Source organism: Atractosteus spatula, chromosome 5 (genome assembly GCF_055471065.1).
Source record: "Atractosteus spatula isolate fAtrSpa1 chromosome 5, fAtrSpa1.hap1, whole genome shotgun sequence".
NCBI classification, from domain to species: domain Eukaryota; kingdom Metazoa; phylum Chordata; class Actinopteri; order Semionotiformes; family Lepisosteidae; genus Atractosteus; species Atractosteus spatula.
This window is the reverse complement of record NC_142710.1, coordinates 28268718-28288671: the sequence shown is the minus strand read 5'-3', so window position 1 is coordinate 28288671 and position 19954 is coordinate 28268718. Positions and strand designations below refer to the sequence as shown.

Here is a 19954-nt window from a genome sequence, read left to right as displayed (position 1 = left end):
AGTAATTGGGGAAAGACTGAGATCAGATGATCATGATATTTGTGGACCTACTGCTGTGGTGCTGAGAAAAGATGAAGAGTTGGTGTAGTTCCGTGCATCAGTTAGACGAAATGGATGAATGTGGTCTTAAGACACAAATTCAGACAAATTCTTGAATTCGGGTTACCAGAAATTGTTGAACAAAACAAGATGCCAAACTTCACTTTCATTGACTACTAATGTTTAAAGTGTTGTCCAGTGCTACTGTATTTTCCAGTGCCATATGACTGTAACCTGTTGCTAATAGCACAGAAATAAAATAGTCCATGTTTAAACTTAAATGACAAAAATCAAATGAAATCTTTAATGTGATTATTAACATGAAATGTTTTCGGGAGTATTTATTTTCCTTGCAGTTTCTCCAAATGAGCACAATGCGAGCTCTGCTTTCACCTTAAGCATGTCTTTTGTGGGGTGAACTACCTCATGCCATCTCTCTCTGGTGTGGAGCTTGACAGCTCTCCATCTCAAGTGCCTTTCTTACCACTGTCAGATGCATTTTTAATCTTCTACCTTGTTGTACTGTTAAGGAGCTGTAAGCAACATGTTATCGTGTTAAAATGCTCTTCAGCTCATTAATAAGCAGAGGAGTTTTCCAGATGAGTCAGGACAGAGTAGGGTTTCTCCTACACTCAGATGGAGCTAGTGTTTCAGTGATGCCATCTTGCCCTCACCATTTACCTTGACTGCCTCATCACTATCTAACTCAACAACCACAAAATCATAATATGCTATATCTGTGAATGAAAATTTGCTCGCAGGCACAAATAGCCTTGAAACTGCTTCTTCCTCTTTGTGCTCATTGGACATACATTAAATGCCACACTTCCTGAAATATTATAATCGAAAAACTTTCTGTTGCTTTCTATTTTGTGAAGTGTGTCTACTGAAAAATCAAACAAAATTAGATTTACTCTATGGGTTGTAGAGCTTTCTTGTGGCTAAAAGTCAATTCCTGAACTAAAAGCAGTTAAGTTTAATTGAAAATCTTTACAGTTTCTTAACTGGTCTCCTAGAGAAAGAGCTGCATCCCAGGGTTAATTTCAGGAAGTGACGGAGGGTAATGAGATTTGTTGACAGTACTATAGTGTTCATGTGACTGTCCTCAAGTTCTGGAAAGACAATTTAGTAACGTGGAGATCTCTGCTTGACCCAATCTGCTAATGCATTTATTTCTGTGGATGTTTCTGTGTGTAGATGAAGTCAGCAGGAGTTGGTGATGGTGGACTTTTCACACAGAGTTACTGCAACATCTGCAATGCCCAGCTCATCTCTGAGTCTCAGCGCGTCGCTCACTATGAGGTGAGACATCACATACAGTACACCTCACTTGAAATGAGTTTATTCAGGTTTTATCTGGTACTAAATGCTAAGGATATTCTAGACATTTCTGATGAAGTGCAGCTCTTGTGTTGGTTTGGTTAAGAAAGACGAGCCTTACAGTAAGCATAACTGTAAGCATGAAAAAGTATGGAAGCAGCCTACTGAGAATTATATCATTTTAAGAATTTGAAGCGGTAAAGCTTTATCTTAAAATTCTCAAGGGTTAAAACCATACTTTTACTGTATCCTTGCAGAACCCTGAGTTAAGTTTGTTTCGTGCTGCTTTTTGGAAGAACTCTACAAAGGCCTACGATGGCAGATTATGAAAGCAAAGGCCAGATGATTGGGCTGACTGGCAAAGCTATAATGGCACCTGAGCACCTAGCCCAGGGGTAAAACACTGTCAGACAATCTGTTGAGGGAGCCAGCTGGTCAAATTAAGGTCTGTATGTCCCTTCAGTATGACATGGAGGGATGCTTTTGGAAATCAAAGCAGAAATGGTGGATTGTACAAGACCCATCAGACCATTTATTCTCCCCTGAGTCTCCAAAGTAATAAACTTGCTCACTGGATTCTGAAGTTGTCAGAATAGTTTAATGTAGCTTTTGCTTTCTTCTTTGAACTGTAATTTGTCATGCTGCTCCAGCCTTCCCTGGTGATGGATAGCCCCCAGACACAGGATAAAAGCACAAGCAGGCTTCCCTTCATTACTGAGAGATGTTCCCGAGATCCCTAATGTAAAAGGGGTGCACCTGCTGTTCACCCTGGATTCGAAAAAGTCAGCTGCCATTTCAGTCCCACCTCCAGCAACCAGAGCACAGCTGCCACTTTTTCCAATTGGAACCAGTCTTCTGCGTTCCAGCAGCACTGACAGGTAGAAAAATAGCAGGCCTTGTGCTGTCATCTATCAAAGGACCACTCTGTCTTTCAGAGCTGTCCTTGAACTGGCCCTTGTTTCATGCACACTGCTCTTTATTCTCCTCTTTCGGCATGACTCCCCATCTGTTTCACAAGCCCCTCCTCCCTCACTCTTATGACTTAGGTTGAGTACTGCCCCCCACGCTCTCACCTCCCTACGCTTGTAGATTGTATGATTATTACATTATACAGCACGTTGGCACACGAATAATTCAGCCAGGCGTTCAGATGTTTTGTGGTTTCCAATGTGAGTTAAACATTCTGTGCTCCTGCATTCTCTTCTATGGCCTGTTACCAGCTCATCCCTCCTAGGACAATGTTTTCCAGGCTTTGAGGTCATCAGACACTGCCTGTTTCCCTGGCCCACAGGGCAGCTGACGACAGTATTGTGACTGGTGTAGATTTCAATTTCTGGAAAGTGAAGCACTTCGCAAAATATGTGCTGATGTAATCTCTTCAGTTTTGAGGGGTCACGCCACAAAGGGCAGTGTGTAGTGATGGCAAGCAGTTGCAGTTTCATGTTTCTGTTTCAGTAAAGTAGACTCATTTGCAGCAGAACATAGATTTTAAGTACTGTGGTCTTACCAGTGAATTGAAATTTCTTTACCATTAAAATAGGATAGTTTGAACTCATGCCCATGCTTCCTTATGGGTAGGAACTTGTGTGTGATCATGCTTGTCCCACTTTTGAGGTTGTAAACAGAAAGGCGGGCATATGGGTAATTGTTAATAAAGAAGCATATATATATATAATTCATTTTTAATTATTGTGCAGATTGGATACATTTTAGAAAAATAACCACATACACTGTTGTGCAAAAGTCTTAGAGATTTTGCATCATTTTCTACTAAAGTAAAGCTATTTTCTTGTACAAAAAGTAGTCTTTTAGAATCATGAATGTATAGAGGTAAAGGTATTATGTTAATGATGAAGAGATATTTAGATTAGAATTTAGATTTAATTATAATGGACTGGGCTCTACAATATTTTATATTGGTGTTCATTATTTTATATTGACTGCTCATGCCGAGTTTTACCTTGGGTTGCTGGGATCAAATTTTGTAATATTCTGAACAGTGTAAGGAACAATGACAGACTTGGTTTCTTCTCACCTAAACTACTGTAAGTGGTATTCATAGAATAGTTGTTACAGCTGTACTGTACATGGAGTTTAAAATAAAAGCTCAGTTGAGGGTTAAATCTATGTATAAATATTGTATTTACAGTATAGGTTACTCATATATTTTGTTTTCTCATCCCTCCCTTCTCACCATCTTCACACTTGCAGCAGGTCTCTGACTCATCCCTTTACAAGAAAGGGGGGGGGGGGATCTGACAGCCCCATCACTGTGGACAGGTTGTCGTTCTCCTCAGCCAGGAGAGTTGGCTGAGTTACACCAGTGACACTAATTCAAATCAAGCCTTTCCCCCATCTTAGCTAGTTTGTCCGAACTACTGAATAGTAGAACAGTAGTAAACCTAGTGGAGGCCTTGGGTAGATTATGTTCATACCATGCACCCACCATAACTCCTGATGCTGTTTCAGATGTGTAAGACCTTTGCACAACAGTGTATTTCAGTTTTAGCCTCAGGAAACTTGATTTTTTTTAGCAAGCTCAGCTGAGATATCAATGATCTGTTTTGTAATTCTAACGTGAACATTTTTAAAATGAATAAAACATAGAGTCTCAGTGAAATAAACATTTATATACTGAATTACTACTGTATGTGTACCATGCTATAGAATTAATCATTTCCTTGTATCCATTTTTAAAATAAGGTCCACAGTATTCCAGGACATGTCTGTATCCAGCAGAGGTGGAGACAATATCATTCAATCTATTGTGGCACAGCTATCAGATAAATACCTCATCCATGCTGTACATGACTAATTAGATGTATTTGCAAGCTAATAAAGTTAGGACATTCCTTTACCTGCTTACAGGCTGCTCAGGTAGGGAAACCTCAGCTCTTTTCCTTGCTGGTAAAGAGTTGAGGGTTGCAACGTGTTAAAATAAAAATCAGATCAAGAAAATGCTTTACTTAGCCATTTACTGAAAAATGCAATCTTAAAAAAGAATGTTTAAGAAAGCAGTAAAGCAGACCTTTGTGAAGCTTTTTCCTGTTATGTGACATGTTTTTAATAGCCAAGGTGGACAGAATAGTAATAATAAATAATAATAATACTTTCTTCATTCCAAGGATTCCAATTACCTTTAAACATAGAAGAAGGCACACATCATATAAAACTGAAGAGTAAAGCCCATCTGATGTACGGATGACACCCATTGCGCGCCAGCAGCCCCACTGCCCAGCAAGCTAGAACAATTGAAGTAAAGGGGAAAATGAGAGCCCAGAGTGGAATTTTATTCTACAGGCACACTGTAGAGAGGTGTAAGGGTTTATGTAGGGTTATATAGAGACATTTGTGTATATTTAGAATTTTTGTACTCAAATTTTCTCTCCTGTCACAGAGCAAGAAACACGCCAACAAAGTACGTCTCTTCTACATGCTGCACCCAGAGGATGGAGGACCCCCCTCCAAAAGACTGAGGCCTGATAATCCAGTAAGTGCGCCAAACCTGCGTTGATCTAGAACAGAGGTGTTCAATCCCGCTGTGTCTGCAGGATTTCATTCCAGGTCAGCTTTTCACAAGCTAAACCAGCTGGTTTGTTGGCTCAATTGGACCAATTTAACAGCCTCTCCCAGCTGCTGCTTTATACTGTAGAACCCTTGAAAACCTGCAGAAGCAAAAGCCCCCCCCAGGACCACAATTGAACACCCCTGATCAGTAATATTTCATTTGTACAGTATGAGGTGACACGCGGTGTTTTGTTATACAGTATATTGGGTTACAGCAGATGTATTTTCCAGTAGTGATATTTTTATGTTCCCTTGACAACGTGTATATAGGAATTAAATCAGGAAGCACCTCTTTACATAAATACTTGTAGGGTCTGTAGATCAAACTGCCCAGCCGTGTTTTTGAGGCAGATTCCCTGGGATTTTTGAAGGCGTCCTTGGATCAAAAATATACTAGCAACCAAATCAGTGAGATGGGCTAGATGGTATCCTCTCATTTCTGAACTGTTTTGTGTTCTCATGTACAAGCTGCCTCTGTCCTTCTCTCAATTTGACTGAGTTTCAAAGTAGTGGGAATGGTTTAGTTCCCACATTGCTGAAAAAAAATCTTCTGTGAGTTTTGGTAAAGTCTGAATGTTCAGAATGTGAAGTTTGATTTGTGTGAAGGGTTGTTTTTGTCTTTCAGTGTGGGCTAGGGTTTCTTGCAAGAATACTTTAGTCATATTTATTTACTAATTGTAGTAAATGTTGGCCAGCCTGCTATTGTGGATATACTTAAAGCACTAAGCATATTTTCAAACTTCAGACTTCTTCTGGTGGTGCAGAAAAAGAATCACAGACACCCCAAAAATAGTTTAACATAAAAACTGTTTCTTTGCCAAAAATTCATGGGTCTTCAATTGTTTTTTTTTTAAATGATAGCAGTAGTAAGGCCGTGGTGTATCCTGGTGTATAAGGTCTACACCAGTACAGAGGCGATCTGTACCAATACAAGAGCTGTACTGTATGTAGAATTTTGCTTTTTTGTTATTTCTACATTGGTCATTTTCTCCTCTAAACTCATGGTTCAATCATGCTCTCTCCTCCACCAGCACTGCGGCTGGCAGGCCAGCTAGACAGCTGCCACAGGGCTATGACAGGCTCCTATGAGATGGCATTATCCCTTCACCCAGGGGACCTTTGCTATTCATTCTAGTGGTTTTGCCACTGGTTCTGCTTGGAGGTTCAAGATTAAAGATTTGGCAGCAGCTTTTGGTGGCCCTGACCGAGTGTCAGATCTTGCGCCCGCATGGAGAGGTCACAGAGCTCTCTGGCTTTGCCAGAACCTGATCCTCCTATTTGCCGTAGTATCATAATAGTGAGGTCACTTGAACATTAGAGAACGTCAGGGCTACGAATTCGTCATTCCACAGGTGCAGGTCTCTTCTGGTTTATGATGCATAAACAATCTGGAAACTGCTGTTATCATACATAATTGAAGGTGTCCTTATTAACTGCAGTAACAGATGATATCATCAAATTATTTTACTGTTATAACAAAATCAAAACCTGATTGAGCTACCGTGAGACCAGTACTTGGTTTTCTACATACAGAGGAAATAGACACAGCACTTATTTCATTGTAAGATAATTGTAAAGAAGCAACATTTTGATTCAGTAGTTTTTAGACAATAAATGGAAGACTAATTATAACAGTAACAATAGCACTGTCTTCTGAAACAATTATTCCATGCTTGGATTCTGAGTAATATTGTAGCATGTAATATAACAGGTTAATTTTGCCACAAAGCCTGGTGCTCCTGAAACACTACAACTCACATTCCTTCATCCCCTTCCTGATGGTGCAGCTGTTATTTCCATCTTTCTCATTGCCTTATAACTTCAAAAGAATTCTCTGTAGTACAGTAGGTTACAGCTGTGGACACATCACAGTGATGTCTGGAAATGATGATGTATGGCGCTATTACAAGTTCGATGACACTTTTAAACTCAAAGTCTTGGAAGCAAAAATAAGTAAAATCATTAGAAATGAACTCGGTAGAGGGGGGCATTGGAGCAATGACACAGGCTGGAGTCTATAATTTCACAAACCTGAAGTGAAAATTGGCTAAGATTTCTGCACAGCAGCCATCACTGTTGTTCTGTTTGTACATACGTGGAATTAAGAAGTGATTAATACCTGCTGTTTAGAGAACAAAGGAAAGGTTAGGATAAAAGCTTAGGCTTTGTGGTAAAAAGCAGTGCTTCAGGAAGGTTTAACACAATTTTAGCTAAATTTATCTGTTCCTTTTGCAAATTCCCAATTTAAAATAAGACACTTTCTAAAATCTTCTTTTTTTGTTTGAAATAAGTGAAGAAAAAGGTGGAAATTACGCTGACATTTCCCAGCATTGTGGCTATGTGGGACCCGAGCCGTGTGCAGTCCCACCTGCCAACTTGTCTCCCTGCCTGCCTGGCTGTTGCTAAGTACGCAGGCTACTATAATTGCTGATGGAATCTCTGCAAAGGGAATTAATCGTCCTATGGAAAAAAAATCAGCTAGTGATAAGAAGGAGTTGTTGTGGCCCTAGTTGTCTGCTCATTAGGAGCTTGTTAATAAATGGATTTCTGAGGTTATAAATAATTCTGTCACGGACACACAGGAAAGCGCAGATAAGGCAGGCTGGCCTGTATCTGAGGAGGTCAGTCTCTTTGAGCACTGGAATCAAAGTGCTTTCTAATTGCAGTGACCCACATGGGACCTACCTTGTCTCCCAGGATCATGCTTCTCAGCCTTGGCATGTAGAACAGTCCTTAAGGTGGAACAGGGGGTGCAGTTCACCAGCTCTTCAAGCCTCTGGGCTGCTGAGACCTGGGTATCAGGCTACGTCCAGGTTTCATTTAAACGGCTGTGATGTAGTGCTGCTAGCCTCACGAGACAAAGCTAGATGCCTTTGATGCAAGTTTAGAGAAGGCATGGAAAAGCCAAATGGGTCACAGATAGTGAATCACATCATAAAGGAGATGTCAGTAAAATGATATGGCATCACATATTGAGTTTGTTGTGTTAGGAAAGCTAAACATTATAATAGACTTGATTTGTTTCATCTGCTTTTCAGAGAGGAGATGTACTGTATAGTACATTTTCAGAGCTCTTTCTTTCCTTCCCTTCACATTTTAAGTGCATTCAAAAATACTGAGGGAATCCTGATTTTCAATGAAGCCATAACTTCTATTTAGGATATTTTTAGATAAGTTGACTGTGGCAATTCCTGGACTTATATAAGCAATGTAGCATGTGTTTGTCATTTCAACAGAGTGTGAAGGTGTTTTTGGATTTATCATCTGTCTTTGAAAGCTCTAGATCCAGCCCCCTGATCCTGTGTGCTGAATGAAAACAGGCTCTTTAAGGCAGATAATCTGAGCTTCCCTGTCTTTGTGCTTTCAATCATGAACAACCTGGTAAACTGACAAAAATCTTGTTACAAACGTGGTGAAATGTGAAAGAAAATAATAAACTGCTACAGTATGTAATAATCAGTTCTTAATATTTGATCATGTTAATGTTCAGAAAGCTTCCTCACTTTGCTGATTTACACTTTTCCTAGAGGTTGTGTTGCTTGTTCCAGAAGCCAGTGGAGCTAGTGTAGAGAATAGGATGTTTAAACTTATATTACACACAATGGTACATGATTTGTCAGAGATAGAGAATTAACACACAGGAGGTATTAATTTGAGTCTTGGGAAAGCTGAAATGTTCATTGATCTAAATTTTGTGTTCCTCTCAAATGGCATGACTTTGTGTCTAAAACAGTAAATGATTCAGACACTCCAGGGTTTTGGTGCTGAAGTCTGCAGCATACTGACTGAAGATGAGTCGAGGTTTTCCTTTACGTAACCCAGTGGGTCTCTGAAAAAAGAGAAGTCAAGGATCTTGGTGTGTTCCCCATAGCCCATAGGTTTATTTATTTTATCCCTCCCCCCTACAAAACATTCATGTACTGAAGTCAGAGTGGGAGGACGAGATAAACACAATTAATTAAAAGCCTGTTGTTAAGAGCAGGGCAAGGTCAGACAAATTCAAAGCCATGAGACTTGTTTAGCACTTATTTTTATTTGCAAAATGGGTCACATGTAAATGAGCCTCAGCAGATGTGCATGACAGGCAGTGTGAGTGCGATCTGTGAAGGAAGAAAGGGTGCATTTGAATAGAATTTACACCAAAGACAAAAAAAAAGACTGTCTTCAGCTCCATACATTATTTGGTGATAAGGAGAGAGTTATTTAAATGTCACTGCTTTCAGTAAAAAAAATATCTTTCTGGAAACATAATGGAAAACTGGTGATACTGTACCTTTCTAAATAAAAGTGTTGCTTCCTTGTTAGCAGCCTCTGTTAATGTATTTATAGGTTATTGCTCTATTGCTTTTATTGCTGTACAGTATATACACATTTGTATGACCTGACTACTTAAATATATTCCTTGCTGAAAATGCTGAAAAATATCTAATTCGCCTGTGCCATTTAGTTACTTCCCCCATTCAGTCTGATATTGAGCTCAGTAAAAGTCCTACTCTGTTACTTGATTAACGCTGACTGATGATATTATAAATGCTGCCTCCGTATAATTTTATCCTTTTTCCTTTTTCATTAAGACTCTTGTGTTTACACATTGCAAGCACATTTTAGAACATTTGGAGAGGTGACTTTGGGATACGTCCACACAAAACATTTGAGAACCCAAATACAGTATGTGAGTAAGCCTTGGGAAGAGAGAATCCAAAAACATTCTTCCTCATGAATTAGTTTTTTTGTATAAAAAGAGGGTTTGTATATCATTCTGAATTATGATTTATTTCTGCTGATGATGTTTAAATAGAAACACCTACAGAGCTGACACATACACCACGAACTCTTAAATTGTAATGATGATTGAACTTGCTGATTGTGCTTTTTTCCTCTCTGGAGTGTCTTGTGCTAAGCAGCATAACATCAGGATTGGACACAGCTGTATAACAGGAGTAGGTGGTGTGGATTTGGATTTGAAGTGCTAGCATTAAGTGTGACAAGTGTGCCTGGTGCCTTTCTTACACAGAAATCACCGGACTTTTGAAGCCTGGTTTGAAAAATTCAGGTCAGCAGTTGGTAGAAATAAACAAGAGAACAAAATTTATTTATTTTTAAAGTCACACTTTGAAGTCAGTACTTTTATATGCATTAAGCCAAATTCACACCATTTCCCTGCCTTGCAGTGCACAGCTAAGGAGTACAACTAGCTAAAATTAGCAAACGGATTTTACAATCATAGTAGCAATCCTTTATGTAGTAATACATACATTTAATTTTTTAACTTATGCTGTTTTGCAGTATTTCAGGTTTGTCCTTCTGGTATGGCTTTAAAGGTTGAAGAAAAAGAGTATCTGAAGTTTTCATTTTTCTTTTCTATGTAAAACAGATTATTGATAATCTAGAGAACACTGCAGTTCCAAGGAGTCATAAATGCCGTATTTAGTCTTACAGGGAACAATAGCTTCAACAGAGCAATAGTGCCTACTGTAGGTCATGAAAAGAGACAATCACAGATAATGTGAGCTATGTAAAGCTGTGGTTTCCTGGCTTACAGGTATGGGCTGTTATACTTTTGCTCCTTGGTCAATGCCTGCAAACTCACAAAACCCAATCTGATGTGTTTTGCATGAATGTATTTTGAATCTGTAAATTCACATTATTTTCTATAATTGGCTTAAACCGGTGAGGTATTTCTGCTGTTCTTAAATGTGTGAGTTAACTGCATGTGCATTTTTTTAGAACCTGGCTGTCTGTTTGTTAAGGACAAACATTGCACTGGAGTTTAATTTTTTTCAATCATATTAACTTCTACTGTATATGGATTTAAGCTCAGAACAGGTAAGGATTTGTCTCTATGAAGAGATTGCTCTCTTAAGATGTCTCTTAAATATGAGGAACGCCTGACAGTAAGTAAATTAAATTAATTTTTTTGTGATCAAGTGTTAGAATATTCTAATCCATGTGAATTCAACATTACTTAATAGAAAAGCTTGGTCTCTTCTCAGCCAATCTAAATAGTAAGCACAGTAAAACGTATTCTAATAGAAGAAAACTCCGGTGGAGGCTTTTAATAAATTGTTGATGCTCTAACTCCTGATTGTATCTAAATGTCTTTAAATTTTTCATAGCAGTATATACATATATAAAAATGAGTGATATACTAGAACATACCACAAATTTGAGAACAATTGCAGCAATGAGCCATCTGTGAAAGGAGCTAATATTTTCTCTTAATGTCAGAGGTCCACTCTTATGATCTCATTTTCGCAGTTTCTCTGGTCAAAAAGAGAGGCACACAGGCTACTCAGTCTGAAAACCATGTACACTTCCTGTAGAGCACACCCAAAGGTGAAGAAGCTTGATCTGTGACATTCAACCAGCTTTCCCTTACAGAAGGATTTCATGCCAACCATGTGGAATCCCATCTAAAGAACAGAGGTACAATGCTACACATGTATGTTTATGTTTTTAATTATATCATGTTAGCAAGCCAGACCTGTGACCGTTTTACTCCTGAGGCCATGTTAGAAAGCAGTTTGAAGGAGCTATTAATTTCAGATATTTGTATTAAATAATGTTCACTGTGGCAAGACAATGGAAAGAAGATCTCCAAATTGCCACCTTTTGGTGTTTGCTGACAAAGGACTTTAGCTCTTCAGTCAGTGAAACTCAGGATCAAAATGACAATCTCTTGTAGGAAAAGGGAAGAGAATCTTACACTGTGGGAATGCTTCCTTGAGGAAGAAAAGCAGACACAAGCAGACAACCTAACCCCAAGCCATGGGGAAATCCAGCAATTACACCATGTCAGTGCCTCTAGACTGCTACATTGAGCAGGATACTCTACCACACTACCCAAAGACTTGACATTATGTATTACTGTATACATAACAATCACAGTCTAACAAAATCAGTATGATAAGTATTATGTACAGACATAAACTTGAAAGAAGTAAGTGGAAAAAAGATCCTGTGAGGTATAATCCCCTGAATGAATAAATAAATCATTACATGCATTCTTAGGCATTCAAAAAGACTTTTGGCGGTATGCTGTAAATATTTTAAGCATACCCATGAATATATGATAAATATTCACTGTTTTATTCCTGGAAAATGTAGACCATGTGCTGTTTCTTTTTTTGTTAGGATTATCTCAGTGTTTTCTGACATCTCCTGCTACCAATAGTGAAATTGCTCCAGCAGTATTGACAATGTGTGAGCTAATTAGTCATTATGAAAAATTGCAGATGCATTAAGTAAAGTTGCGTTAGGAATGTGAGGGAAGGTTCAGGGGATTTCAGGGGTCAGAAAAGACAATAATCTACAGTACAGTAAATGGAGAAGCAGATGGAGGAAAAGACAGAAAAGGGAGGGAGGGGAGAGCTCAATGGTATATGAATTAATATTTCAGGGATGTTTAGCAATGGAGTGGAAGAAGAGTTAGAGGAAAAAAAATATTTTCTATTGAATCTAACAAAAAATTGTTAGAGAAAACAAGCAACGTGGCTTTCGATTAATCTTTATGTCATATTCTGTTTGACTAAGTCAGTATAGCTTGATTGTTGTCAAAGTCTTGTAGAAATGTTGGATAATGAAAGATGTAATAAGACATGTTTGTACAATTCCTTGAAACGGGGAGAATAAACAAAAGGTAGTAGATCACAGGCAGTTAGGATGCTTAAAAACCGAAAAGAGAAGGCAGTAACAGACAGACACAGAGACAAGCACACAGTCTTAGATTGTCCACTGAATCTGAGGAGACAAGTGGAGAGGAGAGGGCTGACAGAGAGCTGACAATCCTATTAAATATTTCATAATGAGCAGTGAAAATCAGTCCGACTATGGCCCTGAGGGCAAACAGTAAGGAGAAAACTGGATGTCTTAACTTTGTCTGGTAGATTGGAAATGGAGTCTCACTGCTGCATCAACATAAACAGAAATGCTATACTGTATGTCATTATTTCACAAAAGTTTGAGCTTTTTAGAAAAGAAAAGATACTGTATATAAAGAGCTGTATACATTTTAAGCAAACATCACCTCACTTTCTGACAGTTACACTACATGTTGTTCAACAGATTACGTTTTGCTTGACTGATGAATCCACCATGAATAACTGTCTTAAAGCAGGTGCCTGCAGTATTTACTTGTACTATATCACCAACACCTGCTAATGTTGTGAAATTAAGAAGGAGCACGTTGATCTACGTAATTCAGACTACTGATCTCATTATCAAGGGCTATATTTTTCCCTATTTTATATTTTGGAGAGTTTGTTCAAACCCTAATGAAGATGGGGAAGAGGCATGTTTCAGATAGTGAGCTTTATTGGGGTAACTCACCTGGCTGAGGAAACCAACAATCTGTCTGTAAGGAGAGGGCCCCCTAAAGAAATGAGAAAGTCCCCTTACTGCCAATGCAGAATTCTTAAGTTAGGAAAACCAAAGAGAGGATATGAATGAGAATTAGCCTATGAAAAGAAAAGAAAGCTTTAAAGGAGGGTAAAAAAGGGGAATGGATGAGAGAAAGAGAAAATGGGTGCAGAGGAAGGGATGGGGTGTAGTCTCGGGGATCCAGTTGTTATAGAAGTATAGATTCATCAGAAGTTTTTAGAATAGTTGTAGAAGTGAATTTATTGTTTTTTTTTTAACTGGGGAAATTTGTTCCCAAGTTAAAAACACTAAAACTCTGCAAATTACAAAACAAGGCAAACTGCTTTTCTCATATCTCATCGGCTTTTCTCGCCAATTCTTGGTTTTATCAGTCTCACAAGTAGAGTTTAGCTTAACACTAATCCCAGAAAATTGCATTCCAGTCCAGTTTACGAACCGATAGGTTACAATAGGATTCAGACCCTACCTATTATTTTTATAATTTTGTAAAATTCCAAAATTATGCATGCACAATTGATCATTTATTCAAAACCTGAATGATGAAACTAATGACTTCTAAGGGTAAGATAAGTCACAGTCAATGGAACAGTTCCCTCTGCCTGGCTTGTTTAGACTAAAGCCTTCAGATTTCTCAGCCCCATGGATTGTGGCAGGATGTGTCTAGAAGGCATGTCCCAGGGATCTAAGCAGATCTTGCTTCTCACTCTGATAATGGAGGGTTTAATGAGCCCAATTTGAAGTCTGTTAGCTGCGGTGCTCAGAGCCTGATACTCTGGGAGGACTTGGCTCTGGCGCTAAGCTCTGCAGCCCACAGATATGATGATTCCAATTACAAGCAGTGCGGTCAGTTTCGCTCCAGTCCCTTACCCATTCCTGGGAGATAAATTCCTAGTCCCCATCCAGTTGTGAGGACATCCAATAATTTCTGAGCTGGCTTTTTTCTTTAGATGTCAGCAGCTTGCCTTTCAAATGAACTTTGCACTGACTTCTCGCTGTCCTCTTCATGTAAAGAGAATAGCCAACCATTCTGCAGCAGCATGTTTGCATTCTTATTTACGCATTGTTTTGGCCTATTTGTTTGTTGATCTGTAACCACCTTCAGGCACCTGGAGATTTGTATCCAAACCTTGGTTCATTTATAATTAAGGCTAATTATTGGCAGAGGACTGCAATCAAACTAATTCATATAAATATTTAATCTGACTAGTGACATCCAGGGAATACTGAATGTTCACATGGTGAATGAAGCAGGTTCAGTTTCATGCATCAGAAAGATGTGAAGGCCAAATTGTCTGAGTCATATATCATATATAAGAAAAAATGTGTTCACTAATGACTAATGAAATTTGTCTTCCCTTCTTCCTTGAGCAAAGAAAAAGGATAATCTATATATTTTCTGACAGGCATTATATTTTCTTTTATTTACTGCATATTCTTGAAAACAGTCCTGATAGTATAACTTAACAAACTTATTTATTTTAGAATTATTTAAAACCTCAAATACTGTACATATATCATCATGTATTTGTTTCATTTTTTACTTTTGTGTAATATATTACAAAAGCATACTAAGGATTTTGCTATTCTAAATATACCATTTATAAATACCTCCCTTGGTAGCATCAGTTAAGAGTGTGCCATCTTCCTACAGGCTCTGTTTCTAAAGCCCACACACTTTCCTCATTTGTTTCTGCCTTGTTGTTGGCACCACCTGCATAACATCATGCCTGTCAGACTGTCATGGTGACCCACACCATCCTCTTTCTCTCTGCAGGACAGCGATGAGTGTGAAGTGGACAGGAACAAGTGCTGTACCCTCTGTAACATGTTCTTTACATCTGCCATTGTGGCCCAGTCCCACTACCAGGGAAAGACTCATGCTAAGAGGGTGCGGCTGGTCCTTGGAGAGCCACCCAACATGCCCAGCACTACAGGTACAACAGAATGCATAAGACAGGAGTGGTATTAGCTCTCTAAATGGCAGATACGGTACTTCTGCTGGCATGTTACCTCAGGCCTCTTCCTCTCCAATCTCTGCCAATAAAATGCTAACCTTAAAGTGATTTTTACATCAGCTGTGGCACAACTACACCGATGAAAAAGCAGCATGAGTCTGAGAGGTTTCCTCCCACAGCACCATTGTCAGACACCCTCCATTTAACTCCTGTCTGCAGCTGCGGTGGGCTACGCAGACTTCCCCATTTGGGATATAAATATGCCATTACTGCCTTCCCTGTGCGAATATTATGACAGCGAGCCATTAAGAAATGATGAAAAGGACCTTTAAACAATTCAACAGAGATGATAAGTGAAGTTGAAATAATAGCCTTGCCCACAAGAGAGAATCCCTACAGGCGCACACAAGCAACACACATTTCCTCACCCATTCAACACACACACACTCACCAACCTCACTTATTGGAACCTTATTTATACTGGAACCTTAGACTTATTTCTATAGTCTTGATACAATTTCTCTGCAACTCAATGTCATAGGAGCACAGTAAAACAGGAGAGGAAGCAAGATACCCATTGACTAATTCTTACACTTGTCTTACCGATGATTTCCTCTTACTTGCTCCCTGCATTTTCCTTTGCAGAGTAGTTTTGTATTCCGAAACTAGCGGAATATCAGCATTCGTCTTTATTATTGATATGGTGGGAATAATGTGGGACTTGGGTTTGAAAGTTGTCTTGAACAGTTAGAAAAAATGCATTGCAGTGAGCCAAGAGCCATGAACAGTGTGCTGTATATATAACTACATTGTGCTATATTAGATAATGGGCACTCTGATTGAGTAATGGGATGCTACAATACATCCAGCATAAACAGGTAAATTAGTACATTGCATAAAAGGGATATTTATTGGAAGGATTATTTGTACAGTAGCATTTATCTCAGATCTCTTTTAGACAATTAAAAATCATGGACTTAATTCAAAACCAACAAATCCTACGTTTAAAATATTTTCAGCGCTGTGAATAAAGGACCATATGCTTCACTTTTCAAATCCCAGCTTGATGTTTATTTTAACAGCATTGTTTCTTCACAACATGTTGCCATACTGAATGCGTGTTTCTACAGTCTTCCTTAAATATCTCACGAGTTAGTGTCGTCTTATAAAGAGCACATCATAGGCAGAGGAAGAGCATAAGTGAATCAGGACGTAGTGCTACGGGCTGTAGTTGCTTTACTACAGTGTTATTGATTTCTGTGCAGAGGTGATGTGGGAAGGGTCAATATCTTGCTCACTGGCCTCTGCTTATCACAGTTTAGTAACAAACACCAGAATATTTATTAGACATGTAGTCTGACATTAGAGGTAAGATTAGACTTTGGTTTGAAATAGCTTTTTTATAGGGAATTTTATACCGATGCATACTCAAGGCAACTGAATATCTTAACAATAAAAAAAAATAATAGAACAATACTTAAAAGAATAAAAAAAATAAAGAAAAATAGTTTGTGTTTCAGACACTTTCTAAAACATCTCTAAAAATTAAACATACTGTAGTATCAGCTCAGTAAAATTAATGTTAATTTAATTTGAGATCCCGTTAAAGTAATTAATTACTTGTTCAGTAATCTGGACCTGGAATACAGTATAAAGAAAAAAATATTTTGAAATTTCTCTTCATTTAAAATGAAATATAATGAGTACAATTGTATAAAATGTTCCATATAGAAGGTACCGTTGACTGTAAAGCACTGATTTCTGTTTCCCATAGTAACAGCAGCTGCAAAGGATAATTATTTAATTGTTGTTTCCATTAGTGAGTGGATTGGGTACCCACTTCATGTGTTTATGATGTCACATTTATTTGGATGTTGTGGAGAAGTGTTTAAGGGACAAATATCCTTCTGATTGTGGTGAGCTGAAGAAATTTGTTGTATACAAGAGGACAAAAAATGCTGCACAAAAATCTACTATACAGTACATATCAGAAAAACATCACATTTAATTAATAAGGGCAACTACAGAACAAAACATTTTTAATTGAGGGCCTTTAATCATGATCATATTTCACTTTATCTCAGTTTTGTGTGTTATTTCTTCATTAAAGTTAAACTTTTCTTCTGCTTCTAGGATAGCACATTGGTGGAAATAGTTTTACAAAAGTACCCACGCTTGTACCTAATATAAAATATTATATATAAATATAAGTGATACCTCCTTTTATAACCCAGGAAAATAGGAAGCCCTCTATAATGTTCAGTTCCACTGCACTTCCAAAGAGCAGATTGTCATGTAAAATTTTTTGTGGTCTTATATATAACTGGAAAATTGTGAATAAATGTGACCCATGTTCTTTTTTCTGGAATACACTTATTTATAACATCGCTAGTTTAATTTACAATATAACATTTCAGATTTCACATTTCACATTTTTATGCAAGGAACATTATCCAAAATATAAGTCTTTCTATTGTATGATGTTTTTTGTTCCTATTCATTGGGTGTTTCACCTCATCACCTGTGCCTAATTAAATGTCTCTCTAATTAAGTGATTTATTTACTTAAGTGTATCCCAGACAGCCGTTATTGATCAATTAATCAAAATAATGCTAAAACCACTATTTTTCTAAATACATATGTGCATAGATAGTATGATAAATGTCTTTTGATGCTCAGCATATCATTTCAATATGCAGTTTTAATTTTCATAAGTGCAAAACAAAAGGCATTGCAGTCCCATTGCCAGTATAGAATTGTGGGGAAGCTGGAGCCTATCCTGACAAGCAAAAAGTGCAAGGCAGGATACACCCTGGGCAGGACACAAGTCCACCACAGGGCACACACAAACACGCACAACATGGACAGCTTTCCAGAAGCCTATTAACCTAACGGTATGTCTTTGCACTGTCGAAGGAAACTGTAGCACCTGGAGCAAACCAACACAAACATGTGGAGAACATACAAACTCCACACAGATAGCACCCAGGTCCAGAATTGAATCCAGGGTCCCAGAGCTGCAAGGCAGCAATACTAACAACTGTGCCACTGTGCTACACCCCTATAGAATTATTTTATACAATTTCTATTATAACATTGTGAGGATCATAACATGCTCTTACTGAAGTAGAAGGCGAAGATGAAGTTCCAGAGAAGGTGATGAATTGGGTTTGAAAATTATTGGACAGGAAAGAGGTATCTAATCAAGCAGACAAGCATGTGTCTGCATTGTTGCCTGCTTGACTGCATCAGGTGATGAGAAGTCAAATGGTCTAATTGAGGGGAAAATGGACTTATATTCTCATTAATAAGTCATTTCTTAGAGGTCAAAGAGGAAGACAAACGCTTTTTCTTCTCTAACAGCTGTAAAATCAAGGTCTAATATCAACCATTTGTACTGGAAAAGAACATTGCTAGAATCAAATGCTCAATGCCTAGGCAAAGTAAGCACCATCAGAGATCAAACTTGTACTAAATTAAACCTATCCCTGGTACCTCCTTAAATGAATCATCTTTTTAACCCTAATCATATCCATTACTGTAGCACCTCACTAAAACCTTGAAAATGTGAAACTTAGGAATCAGATGGAAGGTCCCTTAGATGAGTAATCTGAGCATTGTACAGATGCTTAGTACAGATATACCTACATGTATTATACAGTCCCTCATTTAGCAATATAAATAATACCTATTTCTTCTCCATCTAGAAAGGAAAATGCAACTTTAACATGTACTGTATTTATGAATACCACTATCTTAAAATACATTATTAAAGTCTATAGTTTATTAAACAAAAAAAAACATTATGTTTCTATTTGTGCTGATAGGTTGTGAAAGAAAGCCTGTTAAAGGTAACCTTGAAAAACCTACAAATTATTCCAGTTCTTAAAGATACAAGTGTACAGTACATTGCTCACCTTGACCTTTCATTTCTTTGAGGTCCACTAAGCTGCTAAGCCTCTAGTATCTGATATACTCAGGCAATCTCATCTTCAAACTCATCTTTCAGACCATCATAAATGAAATTTCTGTCATTGAAAAGCACTTTGACACCAGCACAGGTCAAATTAATACTTCCCTCTCCTCCCTAGGGGCAGAGAGAGGGCTGGGGAAGCCCACATTCTTTCCATAGTTTCTGTCTAAGCAGAATCTTTATGGCTTTTATTTTCGCTGTGAGCCTAACCCTAACCCTAACCCTAACCCGTATAATATCTTGGCTTTTTACTGCCCTCACTGTTTTATCCCATACAAGTGCTCTTTTCCTCTCAAAGAAATTCTTGTGCTCTTTTGTTTGTGCTTATTAAATAGGAAACAGTTTTTTTCCTCTTTGATAACTTTTCTAGTCTCTGCTGCATGCCCTGAGACAATGTAAAATACAGAGTTAAGGCATAGCTAACTATGGGAAAAGTGTGGCAGAGACCTGGGAAAACATGGTACCTTGTGGGACCATTCATTTAATTACAAAACAGTAGTCAGTGGAAGTTCCTGCTTGTAAACCATTTGACCAGAAACCTCAACAGGGGAGCTGTATTATTTCCATTCAAAGGTTTTTCATACTGGAGTGACAGTGACTGAAATAAAATCCAATACTTGAATCATGAACTCTGTGGCTTATTACCTTCCTGCTGGTCCAGATTATACCCTTTAAAAGAGAGTTTTTCCAGAATACAGAAAGCACAGGCACTGGCATTTAA

General features: G+C 38.1%; 1 protein-coding gene across 1 annotated transcript in view; it reads left to right on the top strand.

Annotated features, from left to right (window-relative positions):
• LOC148834852 (zinc finger matrin-type protein 4) overlaps positions 1-19954 on the top strand; it is a 55690-nt gene that overhangs the window by 14201 nt on the left and 21535 nt on the right. The window contains exons 2-4 of the mRNA XM_088916497.1: positions 1237-1341; positions 4757-4849; positions 15080-15239. Of these exons, the coding sequence (XP_088772623.1) occupies positions 1237-1341; positions 4757-4849; positions 15080-15239 (358 nt within the window). The remainder of the gene's footprint in view (positions 1-1236; positions 1342-4756; positions 4850-15079; positions 15240-19954) is intronic.